General features: G+C 47.3%; 1 protein-coding gene across 2 annotated transcripts in view; it reads left to right on the top strand.

The window, feature by feature from the left end:
• Positions 1-18007, top strand: part of PLCH2 (phospholipase C eta 2) — a 395254-nt gene that overhangs the window by 296521 nt on the left and 80726 nt on the right. For both annotated transcript variants that reach the window (XM_074975802.1, XM_074975801.1), the window contains one exon: positions 4384-4477. In XM_074975802.1, coding sequence (XP_074831903.1) covers positions 4384-4477 — 94 coding nt within the window. The remainder of the gene's footprint in view (positions 1-4383; positions 4478-18007) is intronic.

Here is an 18007-nt window from a genome sequence, read left to right on the forward strand (position 1 = left end):
CTCAGCCGTGTTTTAATTCCAAGATGAATATTGGATTTGTTTAAAGTAGAGCGTTGCTGAGATGCCATTGGAAAGTTTAAGTAGCTACCTACACATGGCCACTCCAGTCAGGGGGTCCATGGGGCATCCAGACAGTCGGATGACCTAGACAAAAGCCACTGAATTTCCAGGATGACTTTTGAGATCACTTCAGGTCTGGTGTAGATGTTTTCTGGAATCTCCGTCTTGCTGCATGGCCTTGGGCAAATCACTTAATTACTGTGCCCTTAATGGGGCGTGGCCAGGCTTCCCCAGGCTATTGAGAGGATTAGCTGCTGCTTGGATACTGCTTTGAAGGTGGAAGGGCTCACTCTTTGGCCCTTCTCTTGCCACCTTAGTGGGTATTACAAGCCACCCACTGTTCTGTCTGTTCATCTGCGTTGAAACAGAGTTTATGGTCCCATTGAACAGGTTGTTCTCTTCTAACAGAATTTTATTCTCAGCCAATACCTAATGGCAAACATTACACCTAATGCTTTCCATAAAAGCAGGTGTTTCATAGGTGTTCAAAGTCTTTAACCCTGGGTTTATAAGCTTTGCTAGTCAAATATTGAATTTTATCTAGGCACCTTTTGCCGTCATTATTTATGGGCTGTCAGTTAAATGGCAGCAAACTAATCTCCATGCACACTGCTGCATTAGCTGTTACACACTGTGGAATTAATCTTTTGCTCCTTGTAGGTGAGGGCTAAACAGGAAGATCTGCATTCTTTATGCCGTGGTAGTCACTTATATCCATCAACCACAGCTGCAGAGTGAAGCTGCTGGCTCCCTTTCCTGACAGCTCCTGTGAGCTCTTGTGAAAAGGAGACAAATCGAGGGGTACCATGTTTTTTTTTTCCTCCTGGTTGCAGCTAAATAGCTTCCATGTGGCACACCTATGTGGGCTGATCAGTTTACAATAAGCCCTGAATGATGAAAAATACAAATGTTTTCCGAAAAGTAAAATCATCACCTCTCCCTCAGCGGCCATAGGAAATGAACAAAAGTACCACACAATAGGGCAGGGTAGGGGTGGGCAAGATATGGTCCACAGGCTGGATCCAGCCTGCCAAGCCTTTTAATCCAGCCTGTGGGTGGCCCCTACCTCTACAGCCGGGGAAGAGAGCTTCAGGTGCTGCCTCCGCCCCCAGCTAAATCTCCCCACTCCTGTTGGCTAGTTCCAAGCAATCTCTTAGCTCCCATTGTCAATGCAGTGTCACACCTGCCATCTGCTTTGAAAGGCACTGCTGCATGAGCCTGCTTCACAGTGGCTTTTACTCTACTGAACACTCATAAAGGGCTAGCTGGAAAGCAGCCAATGGAAGCTGAGAGGAAGTTGGAGTGGAGCATCAGAGGCAGGGCATGGCCAGCAGGCACTTCTCATAGCACCTCCTGGCCAGCAGCACTCTCAGGTTGGGGGCCAATGCAGCACAATTTCTCAGCTCCCATTGGCCTGTTTCTGGCCAATGGGAGCTGGGAGATTTTGCTGGGGGTCAGACAGCATGTGAAGTTCCCCCACTACCAGCAGAACAGAGAGTCACCTAGAACAGCCAGTGGGCTGGGGCAACTGGCAGGCTGGGAAGCCTGCTAGAGAGTGCTGCTGGCCAGGAGCTGCTTCAAGAAGTGCCTTCTGGCCATGCCCTGCCTCTGATGCTCCACTCCAACTTCCTACCAGACCCTGCACTGCAATCCCCTGTTCTAGGTCCCCTGCCGAAGCCTCTGTACCCCTGCCCACTCCAGGTCACAGCACACAATCAGACCCTGCAGTGCTCCTACATCCCTCTCCCAGGTCAGAATCCTTTCCTGCACACGCAGCCCCTCCCAGACCCTGCCCCCCAGTGCCCCACTGCAGGTCACAATCCCCTCCTTCAAACAATCTCCCTCTCAGACCCCATACCCTCTCTTGCACTAGTCTCCTACCCTGATCTCCCTTCTGCACCCAACCTCCATCCCAGGCCCTGCACCACCTCCATGGAAAAGTGCAGCCCTTGATCACTTACCGAAATCTTGGAGTGGCCCCTCATCAAACTTATTCCCATCCCTGCAGCTGGGCATCTCTGCCAGCAAACACCACTATGTGCCAAGGAGGGCTGCAATAGCTGGCAGGCCTTGTGAGAGGTGCCAGTTAAACAGATTTTGTGAACCACTCATCTGTTGCTTGGTGTGTATGAGCCTTACTGTACCTGTGCCTTGCCACTTGTTCCCGCCAGGTTCTGAGTGGCCTGTAATGCACAGCTGTCTAAAACCTTCCCACTGCTACGAGCTGTCCCCTGGTCTGTTCTGGGAAAGTTAAAGCCAATTGCAATGAAGAACCTGGTGCTTATTTCAAGTTGGCTGGTAACTGGGGAGAGATTTAGAAAGCAAAAGCGTCCCTAGCAGTGAGGACAGGGAAGCCAGCCTATAGCAAATGTGGCCGAAGGAAAGTGAAATAAAGGACCATGTTACAATGCTTACATGGAGGGGGAGAGGGAAGGCGCATGCCAGAAGCTGAAAGAAATTTGCTCTTGAGTCAATCTGACCCCATAGGAAGATGAGTTTTGGGGCTCGTAGGTAAAATCAATTCCAAGGGCCCTGAAGTTCAGTGTTTCTTTTCTGTAAAGGAGAGCAGGGATCTAGGGAGTCATTGGAAGATTTCATTAAGGCTGAGAATTTAGTGTTGGGTGGCAATGGGGAGGGCATCCTGAGGACACCTAGTCTGGGCTGTCTCTGTCTGCATGCTGCTGCTTTTCATACTCTAATAGTCTCACAAGTCCCCTGCAAATTAGATAACTGAATACACACCCATCCCTTTTGTGCCTGCTGTCTCTTGAAATGACTTTGGCTCGGTTTCTGTTTCATTGGGCCTATTGATCCCTTGCATGCTGAGAGAGTAAAATTGACTACAGCCACAGGACTCAATCAGCTCCTCTGGTCAGTGGTACTGAGAGCACAAACCTCTCTGACTCTTCTCCTGCAGGTGATGCTGCCCTCTTTAATGCTGTAGGTATAGCGTGAGCAGGTGTTGCTGTCAGAGGTTTGAGTCTTGCCTGAAACAGAACAAAAGCATGCAACGGTACGGCTGAAAAAGGTCTTATAGTGGGATAGGGACATGGAATCTCATAAAACCCAGCTTTCTCATGGGACCCTGCCTTTGCTGGGCATGGCCAAAAATGTCAATGCTGCAAGAACAATATTTTGGTGAGGAGATATCTGGCCTTTTATGTCTGAACCCAGCCCAGCCGGGCATTCAATGGAGAGAGAAGGCTTTTTTCATCTTCCTTAGTCTGTTGTGTTTTGAACTTCCCCACGAGAAAGCCCAGGATCAAAAGTTCAGACCCTTTGGGTATGGGTCCCGGTGAGGCAAAACACCACCATAATTAGCTCCTTGTTGGGAGCTCCACAGAGAGGGCAAGGATGGGATAGTGGGTGGACTCTGAAGTCCCCTTGCAAGTGGGTCCTCGGGGTGAGAATTGATGTGAACTTCCAGAAAAGCTTGCCCTGCTGCTGACACACAGCCACTCTTCGTTGGCTAGATGAAGGACTCCCAGCTCCAGGCATTGTTCATGAGACATTAACACGTCATCCCTGTTGCTTATGCTTCACTTTGGTTTTAAGTGTGTATTTTTGAAAGAATCCGCTTGGCTTGTTTCCCTGAGCTGGACCAGAGAGCATTAACTGACCTGTAGCACTACCAATGACAGGGATAGGAAATAATTGGCCACCTAGCTGTGCTTCCATAAGGCAGGGCTCTATAATTCTTTTAACATAAGCAGAGCTAACTACAAATGACTTAACTTTTAATTGTCAAAGTCTCAAAACTGGCAGAATTTCTCTCTGTGCACAATTTGAGGACTGGAGTGGAGCCCTCTCATGAATCAGACTAAGGGATGCCTTAGGAATGCTTACGATAATCCCCCAATCCTTCTGACACCTTGCCAATTACTATAATTCATTCCTCTCTGTCCTGGAGTTCTGTTGCATTGCATGCCCCTCAAGTGAAAACCTTTTGATAATACAAATTAATCCTGCAGCCAAATTACCCTATTGGCTTGTTGCACAACATATGCTGTTTGGTTGCCCTGTGGGCTTAAAAACACTACATGGAAATTGACCTACAAAGCAGAAATCAGGCTCTGTGCTATATTGTGGGTGAGCAGGCAGCTGCCAATGGGACAATCACTTTTCACTAAGCAGCCGGATCCTTATCTGACCAGACGCTCAGTGACAGGAATGGAATTTTACTAGACAGTTGAAAAATCCTAGTGCTAGTCTGGAAAATACAGCCAGCTCTCAAACAATGCAGAGAGAAGAGAACTAGGGGAGCAGTGGCTGGTTATTTAGTTCATGAGATGTCCTTCCTTTCATATTTTGTTTCCCTTCTAGATGACTAATGTGACCAAGGAGTACTGCCTGGAAATTATCAACCAGTTTGAACCGTGTCCGGAGAACAAGAAGCAGGGGGCTCTGGGAATAGATGGTAAGTTGGTTCTTCCTGCTGCAATGGAAAATGCCCAGTGGAGACTAACTGGTAGCTGGAGTTTGAGACATATTGGAGCCCTGTATGATGTCAGCTTGCATAGGGGATCCATTCGGTGTGCTTTTCTGGTAACGTTAGTGACATGGGCTGGGATTTTCAGAGGCACCCAAGGGGGTTAGACACCCAGAGGGAGGAAGCACTTGTCAAGGCAGGTAAATGGTGGTTTGGTGACTGTCGGTCGTTTGCACTTTTGGAAGTCTGTCCCCAGGTCCTATTGAAATGCAGTGCGATTTGGCACAAAACTCCTCTAGGCATCTGTGACAAGCCCAGAAAAGTGTTAATCTGCCCCTTCCTCCTCAACAGACCAGTGTTCTGAGTGCGTGTAGAAATTCACAGTGGGGGTGATATATAATGGCACCCGGAGAAGCACACTCCCAACAGGTGTGGAGCTGGGGGGCTCTCACTGAACCCCGAGGGCTACGCTGGAGAAGACTTCGGTGGTGCCCACGTGGTACAGGTTGCTCTGGGTCCTGAATCTGAATCCCCTACTCAGTGTAGTGGGCCCATCGACTCCAAGAGCCTAAAACAAATGCTAGTCATGCCCTGCAAGTGTTGTTTGGTAATAGATTATATGGGAAGGGTCTTGAGCTACATTTATAAGAGCCATAGTACAGGTTGCACCTCCCTTGTCCAGAATGGTTGGGACCTGACAGGTCCGGATGAGTAGAGGTCCAAGTCTTCCGCCCCCAGACAGCCCTGTGCTCCTGGGGCTGCTCCGGCTCCAGCCTCCCTTCCCCAGGGTTCCAGCCCCTGCCCTCCCACTCCCCCGGCTGCTGCAGGATAGCCAGGGGACTCTGGTTCTGTCCCCTGGCCTTTCATGGCAGATGGGGAGGCGGTTCCTGTTCCTTCCCAGCTGCTGCGGAGCAGGCAGGGGACTCCTGCTCCCGCTCCGTGCTGCTACAGGGTAGGCAGGGGCTCCAGCTTCTAACCCCACCCTGCTGCAAGGCAGGTGGGAGCTCTGGCTCCCAGCACCATGATGCTGTGGGGCAGGCAGAGCTCCTCACCAGCCCCCACTCTGCCACTGGGCTTTGCTCCTGGCTCTGCTGCTACAGGGCAGGTAGGGCTGCTGCACTGAACACAGCACTCTCTCGGCCTGCTGGAGCACAGATGTTGCTGGACAAGAGAGTGCTGCATGTGAGAGGTGCCACCTGTATCACTTCTGTGGCTGTGCAGAACTAAAGCAGAATGGCCATGTATAAATTGCCACAGTGTCTTCTACCTGAGTGCATGGGGTAGTTTCCAGTGCCTGGAATCACCTCTTTGTCCAATGATGGATGGTCCCTGTTTCTTGGATTCAGGTGTCTCCTGCGCTGGGGACTGATAATCTCTGTTTCCCTGTACCTTGTGTTCTCTTCTACACTAGAGCAAAGGAGCACAGCAGCTAAAACGCTGCATGTGGGATGTGTTTGTGCTTTATACCCACTTCACCTGGGTGTGAGACTGGAGAATCAGGCCCGTCAGTTTGGCTTCATTGTGATTAGTATTAGTGTGATCTTACCAAAGATGTTAAACAAGAAGGGAACATTGCAATCAGCTAATCTAACTTCTTACATAACAGAGCAGTTCCTGCTCTGAGCCCAGGTTGCCTGCGTGAGGGAGATCATCTGACATTATCTTTGAATGGGGTCTCTTCCCTCTCAGCGTTGAGCTCCACGTGGTATGAGCAGTGACTCCCATCCAATCTGCCGCTGTGCTCCAAAAACAGATTGCACAGATACTAGCTACACTGCATTGCTTGTTCAGTTTTATAAGCGTTGCTTATTGAGCGGTCAGGCCGATGAGCAACCAGACTTACACGTAACAGACAAAGCATAGACTGTGGGGTCACCTTGACAAGAGGCACACAACTACATTACTCACGGCTGGTTGCGCTGCAGGGAGAAATTTTGGAGCATAGTTGTTATTCTGCCATGAAATTGAAGCCTAACCCAAGAGCCCGTAGCATGGCCCTCAGCTGAGAAGGGACTGCAGATAGGGTCGGTATGATTTCTGTGTCTTTCTGTTTATAGGTACAGCTTCTTATCGGGAGAAAAAATGCTCTCGTGCTCAGGTCACAAAACAGAGTCAGATTTTGGTTCTGCTCTGAGCTCCATTCCAGACACCCTGTGGGAACTGTGGGTTTAGATCAGCCTGTAACAATTTGTCCCTCTGCAAATGGGACTTCTGTTCTTCCCAGGAGGCTGTAAAGCTTGGCTTTGCTACCTTTTCTAGATCCTGGCTCTGCGGAAGCACACACAAAGCATGGCCCTTGATCACTACTGGAATTTGAAAATGAAAAGCAAAAGGAAGTTTTTCTTCACTCAGCACACAGTAGGCCTGTGGAACTCCCTGCCAGAGGAGGTTGTGAAGACCAAGACTTTAACAGGGTTCAGAAAAGAACTAGATAAATTCATAGAGGTTAGGTCCATCTGTTAGCCAAGACAAGTAAGAATGGTGTCCCTAGCCTCTGTCAGAGTTTGGAACTGGATGTCAGTAGAAGGATCGTTTTGGTGATTAACTGTTCCGTTCATTCCCTCTGGGGCTTCAGGCACTGACCTCTGTCAGAAGACAGGATCTTGCGCTAAACGGACCTTTGATATGACCCAGTGTGGATGTTCTTAAGTGCTTTGGATAGTTGAAAGAGTTTATGGAAAAATATGCTCTAGTTCTCCACCATGTCCTATTGTTAATTGGTTGCAGTTCTCACATCCTACCTGGTATTGACCAAGCATTTGGTCTGTCAAAAACTACTGGGCGAGTGAGTAAGTCTGGGAAATGTTTTGTCTGGGCTGCATAGCCTGCAAACCATCTGTTTTGAAATGTGTAGAAGACTGACAACTCGTGTGCACCCAGGACTCCTGTTTGCAGGCATAGCAATGATTCCAATTTGTTCTGCTGGTCTACACATCTCATTACATGTCTTATCCCATGGACTAGTCAAATTGCTGATCTGTTTTGGGGATGGGGAGAAATTTGAGAACTGTACTAATTGCCTATCCCCAGCAAAATGTAGCAATAGCCAGTCCTGAGATGAATGTGTGAGCTCCAGGAGGATGAAGAAGGTATGTAGGAGACAAAGTGTCTGTCTTCTGCTCAAGTAGCATTAGAAAAAGGCTTTGTAGAGGTGGTGTTTCCCAAGCATGCTCCCTCTTACTCCGTTGCCTCTTCTAAATTGGCATCTTCTTCAGGGAAAAGTTAGCGTGTCCATACGTAGCCAGCCGTGTGTCCGCTAAATGTTTTTCCCCCATAGAGAGCTGTACAATCTTATATCCTCCCTAGACTGTACCATGCCCTCATCAAGGCTAGCAGGAACTGGGATAGCTAGAGAGGCTGAATTGTAATAGCACTGAGGACGGAAGTCCTCTCTGTGCCCCCAGAACCAGTATGGCCACACACAATGAAGTACAAGATCTCTCAGTGACATAGAGGGCACGTTTGCTCTGGGGCTCTCTGTTCTGATGGCCACGTAAGGCTCTAATTTTGTGTCCTCCTTAGTGGTGGCTTCTTGTCATGTGGCAAGATGGATATGAACATTAGGAAAAATGACCTAACTGTCAGGGTGGTTAAGCACAGGAATAAATTGCCTAGGATGATTATAGAATCTCCATCATCGGAAATATTTCACAACAGGTTGGTTAAATATCTAATAGGGAAGATAGTACCAGAGGGGTAGCCGTGTTAGTCTGGATCTGCAAAAGCAACAGGGGTCCTGTGGCACCTTATAGACTAACAGAAATGTATGAGCATTAGCTTTTGTGGGCAAAGACCCCCTTTGTCAGATGCAGGAAAGATGTAGATGGTGCTTGATCCTGCCATGAGGGCAGGGGTCTGGACGTGATGACCTCTTGAGGTCCCTTTCAGTTCTGGTATTCCATGGCACCTGACTGCTAGCAACTGGTCTCACGTTATACGAGTTGAACAGGACCAGCTTTTTCTGCCAAGCAAAATACAGCCCTATGAGTGAGAGGAGGGTTTCCTCTTGGGGGAGTGGAGTCAAGGTCTTTAGGTCTTTGTTTCACACTGCCAACAGCACCCCGAGGCATTCATTTGTCTTCATTCTGGAGCTGACTGATGCAGTTAGTGTTAGCTAATTATGGCAATTTCAGCCCTGAACTTCAGCACATGCATGAAACAAGCAAGAGGGCCAGTTCACAGGGTGCCCAATTAGCAAAATGCAGAACCAGTCCTTCGGCAGCCAAAGCTATCTTCCAGAATGAGGGGTGATTAATTTGCAGAGAGCAGCTTGTACTGTTTTTGCTAGTCTGCAGTACATCCTATTGATTTTTCATCCTGGCTGATCTTGTTTGGGTAACATCATGCTTTTACTCAGGCTAGGGTGATGGGTTGCTGGAGGAGGAGTTTGGATCATGATGTATTCCATTCTTTTGCAAGCTGGTATAAAGTTGCCACGTCTTAGTGTTGGCTGGAGGAATGACGAGCCTGCCGATTTGAGAGTGACTACCTAATAGACTGTTCAGCACAGGATGTCAAATAGGGTGAAATCCTGTTATAAACACTTGGGAGAAGTAGGGTGGCTAGTGCTATTATTGGGCCTGATTGCTTATTTCTGAGAAGTTTCATGGAAAGAAATTATGCTAGAGTGCAGACATGTTCCCCGCTGCTGAGTTATCTGAGAACATGTTGCAGGGAAGCTGTGAGGTACAGTATAGGTTGAACCTCTCTAGCCCAGCACTCTCTGGTCTGGCAACATCTGTGGTCCAGCATGATTTTAGTTAGCTGGATGACCACTTATCATGGCTGTAGCCAAGTTTCTCACAGTCCCATAAAGTTTGTTTGTCCTGGCTCTGTGTTCTGTGCTGTTGTTTAGCTGTAATTTACCCCTAAATGTCTTCAAAGAGCCCAGTAAGCAGTGGAAGTGCTGGTAATGCAAGACAACGTTGCCTTCCTATGGTCCAGCAAATTCTCTGGTTTGGCATCAGTCAGGTCTCCAGGGTGCCAGACTAGAGAGGTCTGACCTGTAGCAGTGTCACTAGCCTATGGAGTTTGTTGGCATGTTTGCTGTTCCAGCAAAGATGCTGTTTTTCAGGAAAAAATAAGTGGCAAAAATGTAATTCAAGAGCATTACAATTTAAATTAGGCCAGTCCCTAGCCAGCAGGGCATATTTACCTTGTTTATCAATGAAGATCCAGAGTTGGTTTATCTGCACAGATCCACAACTGAGCAATTAAATATAATCTTAATTAGGGAACAGTTGTTTTGCATTTGATGCATACTAAGCCAGTTACTCTAACAGAAAAGTCCCTCTTGTGTTTAATAGGAATTAAATCAACTGGGTCTCCATAGAAATTCCTTATAAAGAACGTTAATAGATCATGAGAGCCTTTTCTATAGGTAATGTTTGAATTCTCTGTGTCAGGAACAGAATTCTCTGTTAAACTCTGTAGCAGTGATCACCAAGCTGTGGGTCTCACACCCCTGAGGGACACTAATGACTGTTTGGGGGTGCGTTGGGGCCTGGGCCAGCAGGGACGGATCACCGCAAAGCTCAGCGCTCAGCAGCAGCTCCTCTGCAACCCCCATCCAGCTGTGTCTCTACCCCCAGCTTCTACCCCTTGTACCCCCTCCATTTCTCTTCCCCACCTCTGCATTCAGCTCAAACTCTTCTGCTGAGCCAGCTGTGCAGTAATGGAGAGGGCAGTGGACAAATTCTACTACTGGTAAAGAATGGAGTGTGATAGGAAAAGTTTGAGCCTCACTGGTTCATATGGTGGCTGGAAAGCCTATAAATGTTTACCTGTTTCCATTATGTCTTACAGAAGTCTTCGTAAGAGGAGGGTGACTTCACTTAATTTTTGAACTTTCATTGCACATCCTATCGAGTTGTATGGAAAGGGAGGACATGGCTGAAAACAGCTGTCAGTCTCTGCTGAGAGTGTTGCTACATTTTTGCAAGTAATTGTGAGAACTTTCAGACTTTGTTCTGAGGGTAACACCTTTTGGTATCTAAGGTGACGTACTGGGATTTCCCCTGCAGGAACACAATACAGTCCCCGTAGAGACAAACATCTAAAATTTAAACTTTGTCCTTTGTGGAAATTCAGTTTTCCCCATTTGATACCTGAATTGTTACCAGCAACGAGGTGTCTGAGCTGCAGTTTGTACTCCTTATTTATTTTATGCAAGTGTTTGCTTCCAGCTGTTTTCTAGGTAGGCAGGATTGGTTGGCGTTGCATGCTATTGTGCAGGTGGGAAACCCGAGGTGTGCTGTTGGTGTTGAGGTCCTTTTGCAGAGTTGTGTGGGAGCCTCTGATTCAGCACAGCACTTAGTGTGTACTCATGGAATTACTTGCCTGCAAAGGTTAAGCTTGGGGTAAGAGCCATGTTTGGTCCATGGCTACCCAGCACGAGGTTGAGGCTTTCCAGAGCCGTGGATTATTCAGCACTTAATTACCAAAGTTCAGGTTGTAGCCTGTTTGATAGCTCAGTTTAATAAACTCAAGTAATACTCAAAGTCAGAATTTGAATCCAGCGAGACCCATCATAAAGGAGATGGTTTTGCACCATTTTATCCACAAGTTAATTTTCCCTGCTGCTTGACAGCCAGTATTAGGAGGCTGATTCAGATGATTGTTTTTCTGTGGTTTCATTTCCTGGGAAGTCCTCTAACTGGGTGACAGATTGATATATTGTTTCACTAGAAACGAGCGTGCTAATGTATTTAGGAGGTGGCAGCATTTTTATATAGTCACCACTTTGCTTATGGACTAATAAGAGAGATGTCAGGAGAATGATTCACGGCACAGCAAAGATCCCCAGGGATAATGTCATTGTCATCATCATGGTCCCAGTTGCCAATAGAGAACTTGCCGAGTTCCAGTGGAGGTGAACAAAAGGGGTTTGTGGGACACTTGGGATGGAAGTTGTGCTTGTTGATAATCACCTGCCCTGTGAACGCTGCGTGTGTGCATGTGAATGCATGCAAGTGCAAGCATTGTGCTGTGGGGCAACAGTTCCTCAACCAGGGGAGAAAATCAGTATCCCACAGCAGCTCTTCCTGTCCCTGCTTTCCCCCTGTTCTCAGAGGGAACTTTCTAAAGATGACACGGTGAGTCATTGTGCAGAGTCCTCCAAAGTAAGCTGTCTGCATGATCCACAGAGATTCCATTGCTGTGGGAAGCTAATTCTTCAGGTCACCTCTCCATGTGTAGTCCAGCTGATGAATGGCCATGTGCCAAACCACTGTAGTTTCGTGACCTGCAAGCTTGGTCTCTCTCTGGTCAGCATGCACCTGTGGAAAAGTGGTGGCTTGGTAAAATTAGGGATTCAAGTGTCTGATGGAGCCAGACATGCTGCCCCTGCTACTGGAAAGCAGACTAAGCATCAGTGCACAGCTATACCAGATGAGTTGAGACAGAGGTTATCTCTAGAAGGCTCCCATGGGAGTTAGAAGAAAGAGAGAAATCCTTTCACGTGATGCTTGGCTGTGGCTGGTGTGCTTGGTTTACAGTAACCCCTTTCTTTTGTTACTCTCCCTCTGCGTGTAGGAAAGTGGCCAGTGCATCCACATAATGGTGGGTTAATGAGCCAGAAACCTTTGTACTCCAGGCACTGTGGCATGGGGGCATTTCTAGAACAGCACTCTGTAGCATGCAGGATGCCGGCAGCCAGGACCATCCTTACTCATGCAAAATATGCAGTTGCACAAGGCACCTGAAAATTTGGAGCACCACTGGGTGTTATTTACTTTAATTTACTTAATTTACTTTAATGTCCACCCTGTCTTGAGGCTTTTCTTCCTCTGGAGAGGCTCTAGTGAACTTAAAACAGAAGAAGCTTGTTGGAGCAGTGCAGAACATCGAACCTGTGAAAGAGCCACTCAGGAGAATAATGAAGCCATTTAACAGGCATGTACCAACCCCAGGTGTATACTGTCAGTTTCGAAGGTTACTGTGTTGGTTGACAAGACCTTAGTTTAAATTTGCTTTAAAATATTTCTTTAGGGTGTTGCTGAAGGTTATAAAATCACTTCTCTAAAAAATTGTCAGCTCCCCCAGTCTCCGGCTGCCATTGGGGATGTGGCCACCAGTTTAATAGTATCTGTGGGGCGCCTTAAATCCTATGGACATCCCTTCCAGCAGCCTGCAAGAAAGGGGTCCTCAAATCCTGCTACGCTGTGGAGTGACTCACACTGGATTTACTAATTTAGCAGGGCAAGGATTGGTCCAGACAATCTCACAGGACCTTTCCTCATGTCATGCAACACTCTCTCCATATCTGAATCCTGAGCGGGGAGCCTCTGAATGTGCCAAGGAGGAGTGTGGCTTTGTCAGGTCCCTGAGGGACTGGGAGGAGACTGTTGTTCCATCTCATGGATAAGAAAGGTCTCCGGAGGCCAGGCCTGACTGGGATGGGGAGAAACAAATGGGACAATTGCCCTGGGGCCTGGTAGTTCAAAGGTGCTCTGGCTGCTGCTGCAGTAGTATCGGGGCAGCCAGAACCTTGAACCTCTTTGAATCACTGCCAGAGTGCCAGGTCGTGTGCTCTGAGCAGCGCCAAGGGCTGAACGGGGAGGGTGCTCTGGACAGTGTTGATGGCTGGTAGCCCTTGGAACTGCCTCTTCCATTCTGTACCAAGCCCCATCTGGGAGTGTGAAGCAGGCTGCCCAACCCCAACCCCACCCCCAGCCCCTGTGGCCCAAGGAGACTGTTGGCACCGCTGCCAGAGGCTTCCATCTCTTCCTTGGCCGGAATTATCAAATCTAGACAGTGAACAAACTCAGCAGCCCTCAGTGGTGCAGAAGGCAGTGCAGGAGAATGCAGAAGGCAATTCAAAGAGATTCCAGACTCCTTTTCCCTTTAATGGAGCTTTCTCAAAACTAATTATCACCAGACTCTAGCCATGTGGCAGTTTTGAGTTCTGTCTTTTCTGCATTCTTTCAGTTCCAAATGTGACATTTGGGTCAGCTTTTCTAGCCTAATTAAATCTCCACAGACCTGGCTTGCTACTGAATTGGAGGGCGTGAGTCCATTGTGGTGTGTACTGTCTGCAGAGGGCATTAATTGTCAGAAGTCCGTCCTGGAGATAACTCTTGTTTGGTAGGAATTAGGATTAGTCTTTCAAACGGAACCTAGACATGCTCTGTCATGAATGATGAACAGAAGCTGTAAACCAAAGTATACAAACCTTAACGAAGCTGGTCTAAATTAATCCTATGACATAACACCAGATTATTTTCACATGACTTCCACTTGTGTTGCTTAGCTAACTTTGTGTCACACAGAAACTGTGTGTCCATCGCTGCTGTTGTGATGTATTGCTTACATTTTTTTAGTGATGATATAGTACCTCACTGGGGTCCCAGGCGCTGCACAAACATGTAACAAAAAGATTGTATTTGACCAGAAGAATTTACTTTCTAAATTTAAGAGTGACACATAATCTGAGCTGAATCAAGTTAGTAGCACCTACCTGGAGAGAAGATCTCCATCATGGTTCCAATCCCCTATGGGCCATTTTGGCCTGCACTCTGAAGTAGCTAAATTAACCATATACCTTAGCTTTATTGGGACAGTCCTCGTTTTTCATAATGTATCTCAGGAACGCCTTTCAGGTATAGATATTTTTATCATTTGTGAAATGTTTGGTCAGTTTGCATTGGCATCATCGGTAGAACTTGTCCTGTATGTATCAGGAACAGTCCAGTGAAACAAGTGTTCAGTATCACAACTGCTGTTGAGAATTAAGCGAATTCAAATGAGTCTAGACCCTGTTGAGAGTATACAGTGTTTCTAGTTCGACTCAGTTCCTAGATCGGACTTATTAGGAGAAGATCCTCACCTCTGAGAAATTGGGTCAGATTGCTTTTGAGTCAGGCATTTGGAAATAGCGACATTAGCATCCATTTCTTATCTTTAAAAAAGTATTTTATGGCTACATCTACACGTGAAGCCAACATCGAAATAGCTTATTTCGATCGATGAGTAACGTCTACACGTCCTCCAGGGCTGGCAACGTCGATGTTCAACTTCGACGTTGCACAGCACCACATCGAAATAGGCGCTGCGAGGGAACGTCTACACGCCAAAGTAGCACACATCGAAATAAGGGTGCCAGGCACAGCTGCAGACAGGGTCACAGGGCGGACTCAACAGCAAGCCGCTCCCTTAAAGGGCCCCTCCCAGACACAGTTGCACTAAACAACACAAGATACACAGAGCCGACAACTGGTTGCAGACCCTGTGCCTGCAACATGGATCCCCAGCTGCAGCAGCAGCAGCCAGAAGCCCTGGGCTAAGGGCTGCTGCCCAGGGTGACCATAGAGCCCCGCAGGGGCTGGAGAGAGAGCATCTCTCAACCCCTCAGCTGATGGCCGCCATGGCGGACCCCGCTATTTCGAAGTTGCGGGACGCGCAACAACTACACGTGCCCTACTTCGACGTTGAACGTCCAAGTAGGGCGCTATGCCTATCCCCTCATGGGGTTAGCGACTTCGACGTCTTGCCGCCTAACGTCGAAGTTAACTTCGAAATAGTGCCCGGCGTGTGTAGCCGTGACGGGCGCTATTTCGAAGTTAGTGCCACTACTTCGAAGTAGCGTGCACGTGTAGACACGGCTTATATGAGTATTTCCTGATGCTTCAATCTATCATCATCGTAGTGGCTTTGGAAATATTTTTAGTAGCCCTAGTACCCTAGTACCTTGTCTGGACAGTAAGTTCTTGGGGGCTTGGGGACCAGGCCTTCCACCTTGTTTGGACAACACTTTACATATTGTAGGTGCTGGTGGAATACAAATAAATAATACCCCAATGCAAAATCATATTTAGAAGTCTCAGTCTTAATCTTAGCTGTTTCTGTGCTGATTTATTTTCATCCTATTTCAATTTGGCAGGGCTGGGCTAGCTACATGACAAAATATTTTTGTTAATACACTAAATAATTATTTTAAATTTGTTACAGTAAATTGAGCACATTTTACTTTTAATATCCTTAAATGTTTGACATTTTTTATTGGTGGACTTGCACATGGGGTTATATGTTTATAGAATAGTTACGCATTCTGCAACCGTCCACTTTCCCACCCTACGTCTCCATATAGCAGTTGTGGTATTGTAACTAGTGTCAGAATGAGAAAGCAGAGAGACCCCAATTGAGTTGATTTGTTTTAGAACTGCACTGCTATAGCCAAGAATCTTAATCTATCATTGTGTAGATCAGGTGAAGAATGTGTCAGTAATGTATCTTGCTTCTACTTATCATAAACCAGGAAAGAAATATTTGTGCATCAATTTTCACTTCTATTTTCTGGTAAATTGTGAAGATTTCTTAGCTTGAGATCTAGCGACAGTAACTCCCCCTCAGACTGAATGATGGAGAGATATAAGGGAAAGCAAATGCCTTGGAAGTCAAGTGTCTTTGAATGGCCTCTTTGTAGGGACCTGGAGAAACCCTCCCCTCAGTTCATTCCACCTTGACTAATTGACAAAATGAAACTGGCTAGGAATTCCCAAAGAACATTAATACATTGGGACAAACCAATAAAAGGCCAAGTGTGGAGAATGAATACTTCATGTGAGAAAGTAGCATTAGACTCTGGAACTTACTGACACATGAAATTCCTTGTGGCCAAGACTTAGCAAGCTTTTAAGTATATGTGGCTAATAAGAATATCCAGAGATATTATAATTAATTGAAAGGGATATTTAACTTCCCGCTTCACAACTTAAATTGATCTCTAATTATTAGAGACCAGGGTGTGAGTTAATGTTAGGGAACAGGTAACCCCACACGTGGTACTGCAGGGGTTCTTTGCATTTCATTTGGGAGATCAGGTACTAGCCACACCCAGGGCAGGATATTGAACTAGATTGGAGATGGCAATAATTTTGGTACTGGTTGTGGGCCAGCTCTGCCTCTTCCCCCGGAGGGGGTGGGGCCTTGGGCAGAAAGGGTGAGGTTGGGGGCTACAGAGAGAGACAAAGGGAGTGTGTGAGTATGAAAGAGAAACACTTTGTGTGTGAGAGACAGACTTTGTGACACAGACTGTGTCCTGCAGTGTGTCTGTGACAGTGACTGGGTGTGTGTGGTGCAGACTGTGTGTGTGTGACAGTGACACAGGCTGTGGCCACACTTGGCCAAAACTTCAAAATGGCCATGCAAATGGCCATTTCAAAGGTTACTAATGAGGCGCTGAATAGAATATTCAGCGCCTCATTAGCGTTAAGACTCTGTGAGCTGATGCCCAGGTGCCAGCTAAGGGTCTGGTGGGGCAAAGGGGGTGATGCCACGCTAAGCAGCCAGGGCAGGCTGGGTTCTTTGGTTTGTGTTTAGTTCGGGTACAGCAGCAAGAGGAAAATTACACTTAGAGAGGATTTAACAGTTACTTTTTATTTATACAAAGATAGAAACAATTTAACTAAGACAAATGATTAAAGTACAAGTTAGTACTCGCAGTTTTTAAAGGGGAAACAACACAATTTAACCTAAGAAAAGTTTTAGACAAACTAGCTAACTTAAACTAATACAATTAATGTGTACACAAGAAAGGCAAGTTGCAGGTGTGATTTTCACCCCTGCCTCTTAGACCTGGTGGAACCAGAGTCTTTCCCTCAATTCCTATAGGAAAGAAGTTTAATACAGGTGTAATTCTTACCCCTGCCTCCTAGATCCAGTGTGACCCAGATTCTCTCAATCCCTCGGGAAGAAGTAGATATGAACCAGGCGTCCCCAGTCTCGGGAGTTAATTTCAGACCTGACCAGCAGGTGTAGGTGATTGAAACTCAAAGAGGGGCTGAGCTGCCAAGCCCCTTCATACCCCTTGTGGCACGTAGGCTTCTTCCTGGTCTCAAGTGGCCAATTGGGAGGAATGCTTTGAACCCCAGGTTTCCCAGGGAAGATGCAAGGCTTAATTTGCACCTGTGAATTGTGGACAATTGGGCACCTTTGGAGGTGATGGGCGGGGGTTCCCCAGTCTTCCTGGGGAAGTGATCAAGGCTGGGGAAGTGATCAAGGTGTGTCAATTACTGAGATCAGCCAGAAGGGCGGCCATTAGCTAGCCCATTCACTGTCTGGTTTTTGTGTATAGTAGAGAGGCTGGGCGAGACAGCACACCTGCGCTCCCAGGACATCAAAGGCTGCCTGTCTCCCCTGCTTATTTCTCTCTCTCTCTCTCTCTCTCTCCCAGGGGTGGGGGAGAAGAAGAAAAGGCCAAATGGGGGGTTCATGTCTGGCTACAGACGCTTCCGGCCGCAGCACTTCGAAAGCGCTCGGCGCGGCGCGGCGCGGCGTGGCTACACGGCGGTCCTTTTCGAAAGGACCCCGCACCTTTCAAAATCCCTATTCCTCTCAGCGGAGGGGAATAAGGGGATTTCGAGAGGTGCGAGGTCCTTTCAAAAGGGACTCCTGTGTAGCCGTGCTGAGCTGAGCTGCGAGCGTTCGAAAGCGGCGCTTTCAAAGTGCCGCGGCCAGAAGCGTCCTAATGCTAATGAGGCGCTGAATAGAATATTCAGCGCCTCATTAGTAACCTTTGAA

The sequence above is a fragment of the Carettochelys insculpta genome, chromosome 23, assembly GCF_033958435.1.
Source record: "Carettochelys insculpta isolate YL-2023 chromosome 23, ASM3395843v1, whole genome shotgun sequence".
NCBI lineage: Eukaryota > Metazoa > Chordata > Testudines > Carettochelyidae > Carettochelys > Carettochelys insculpta.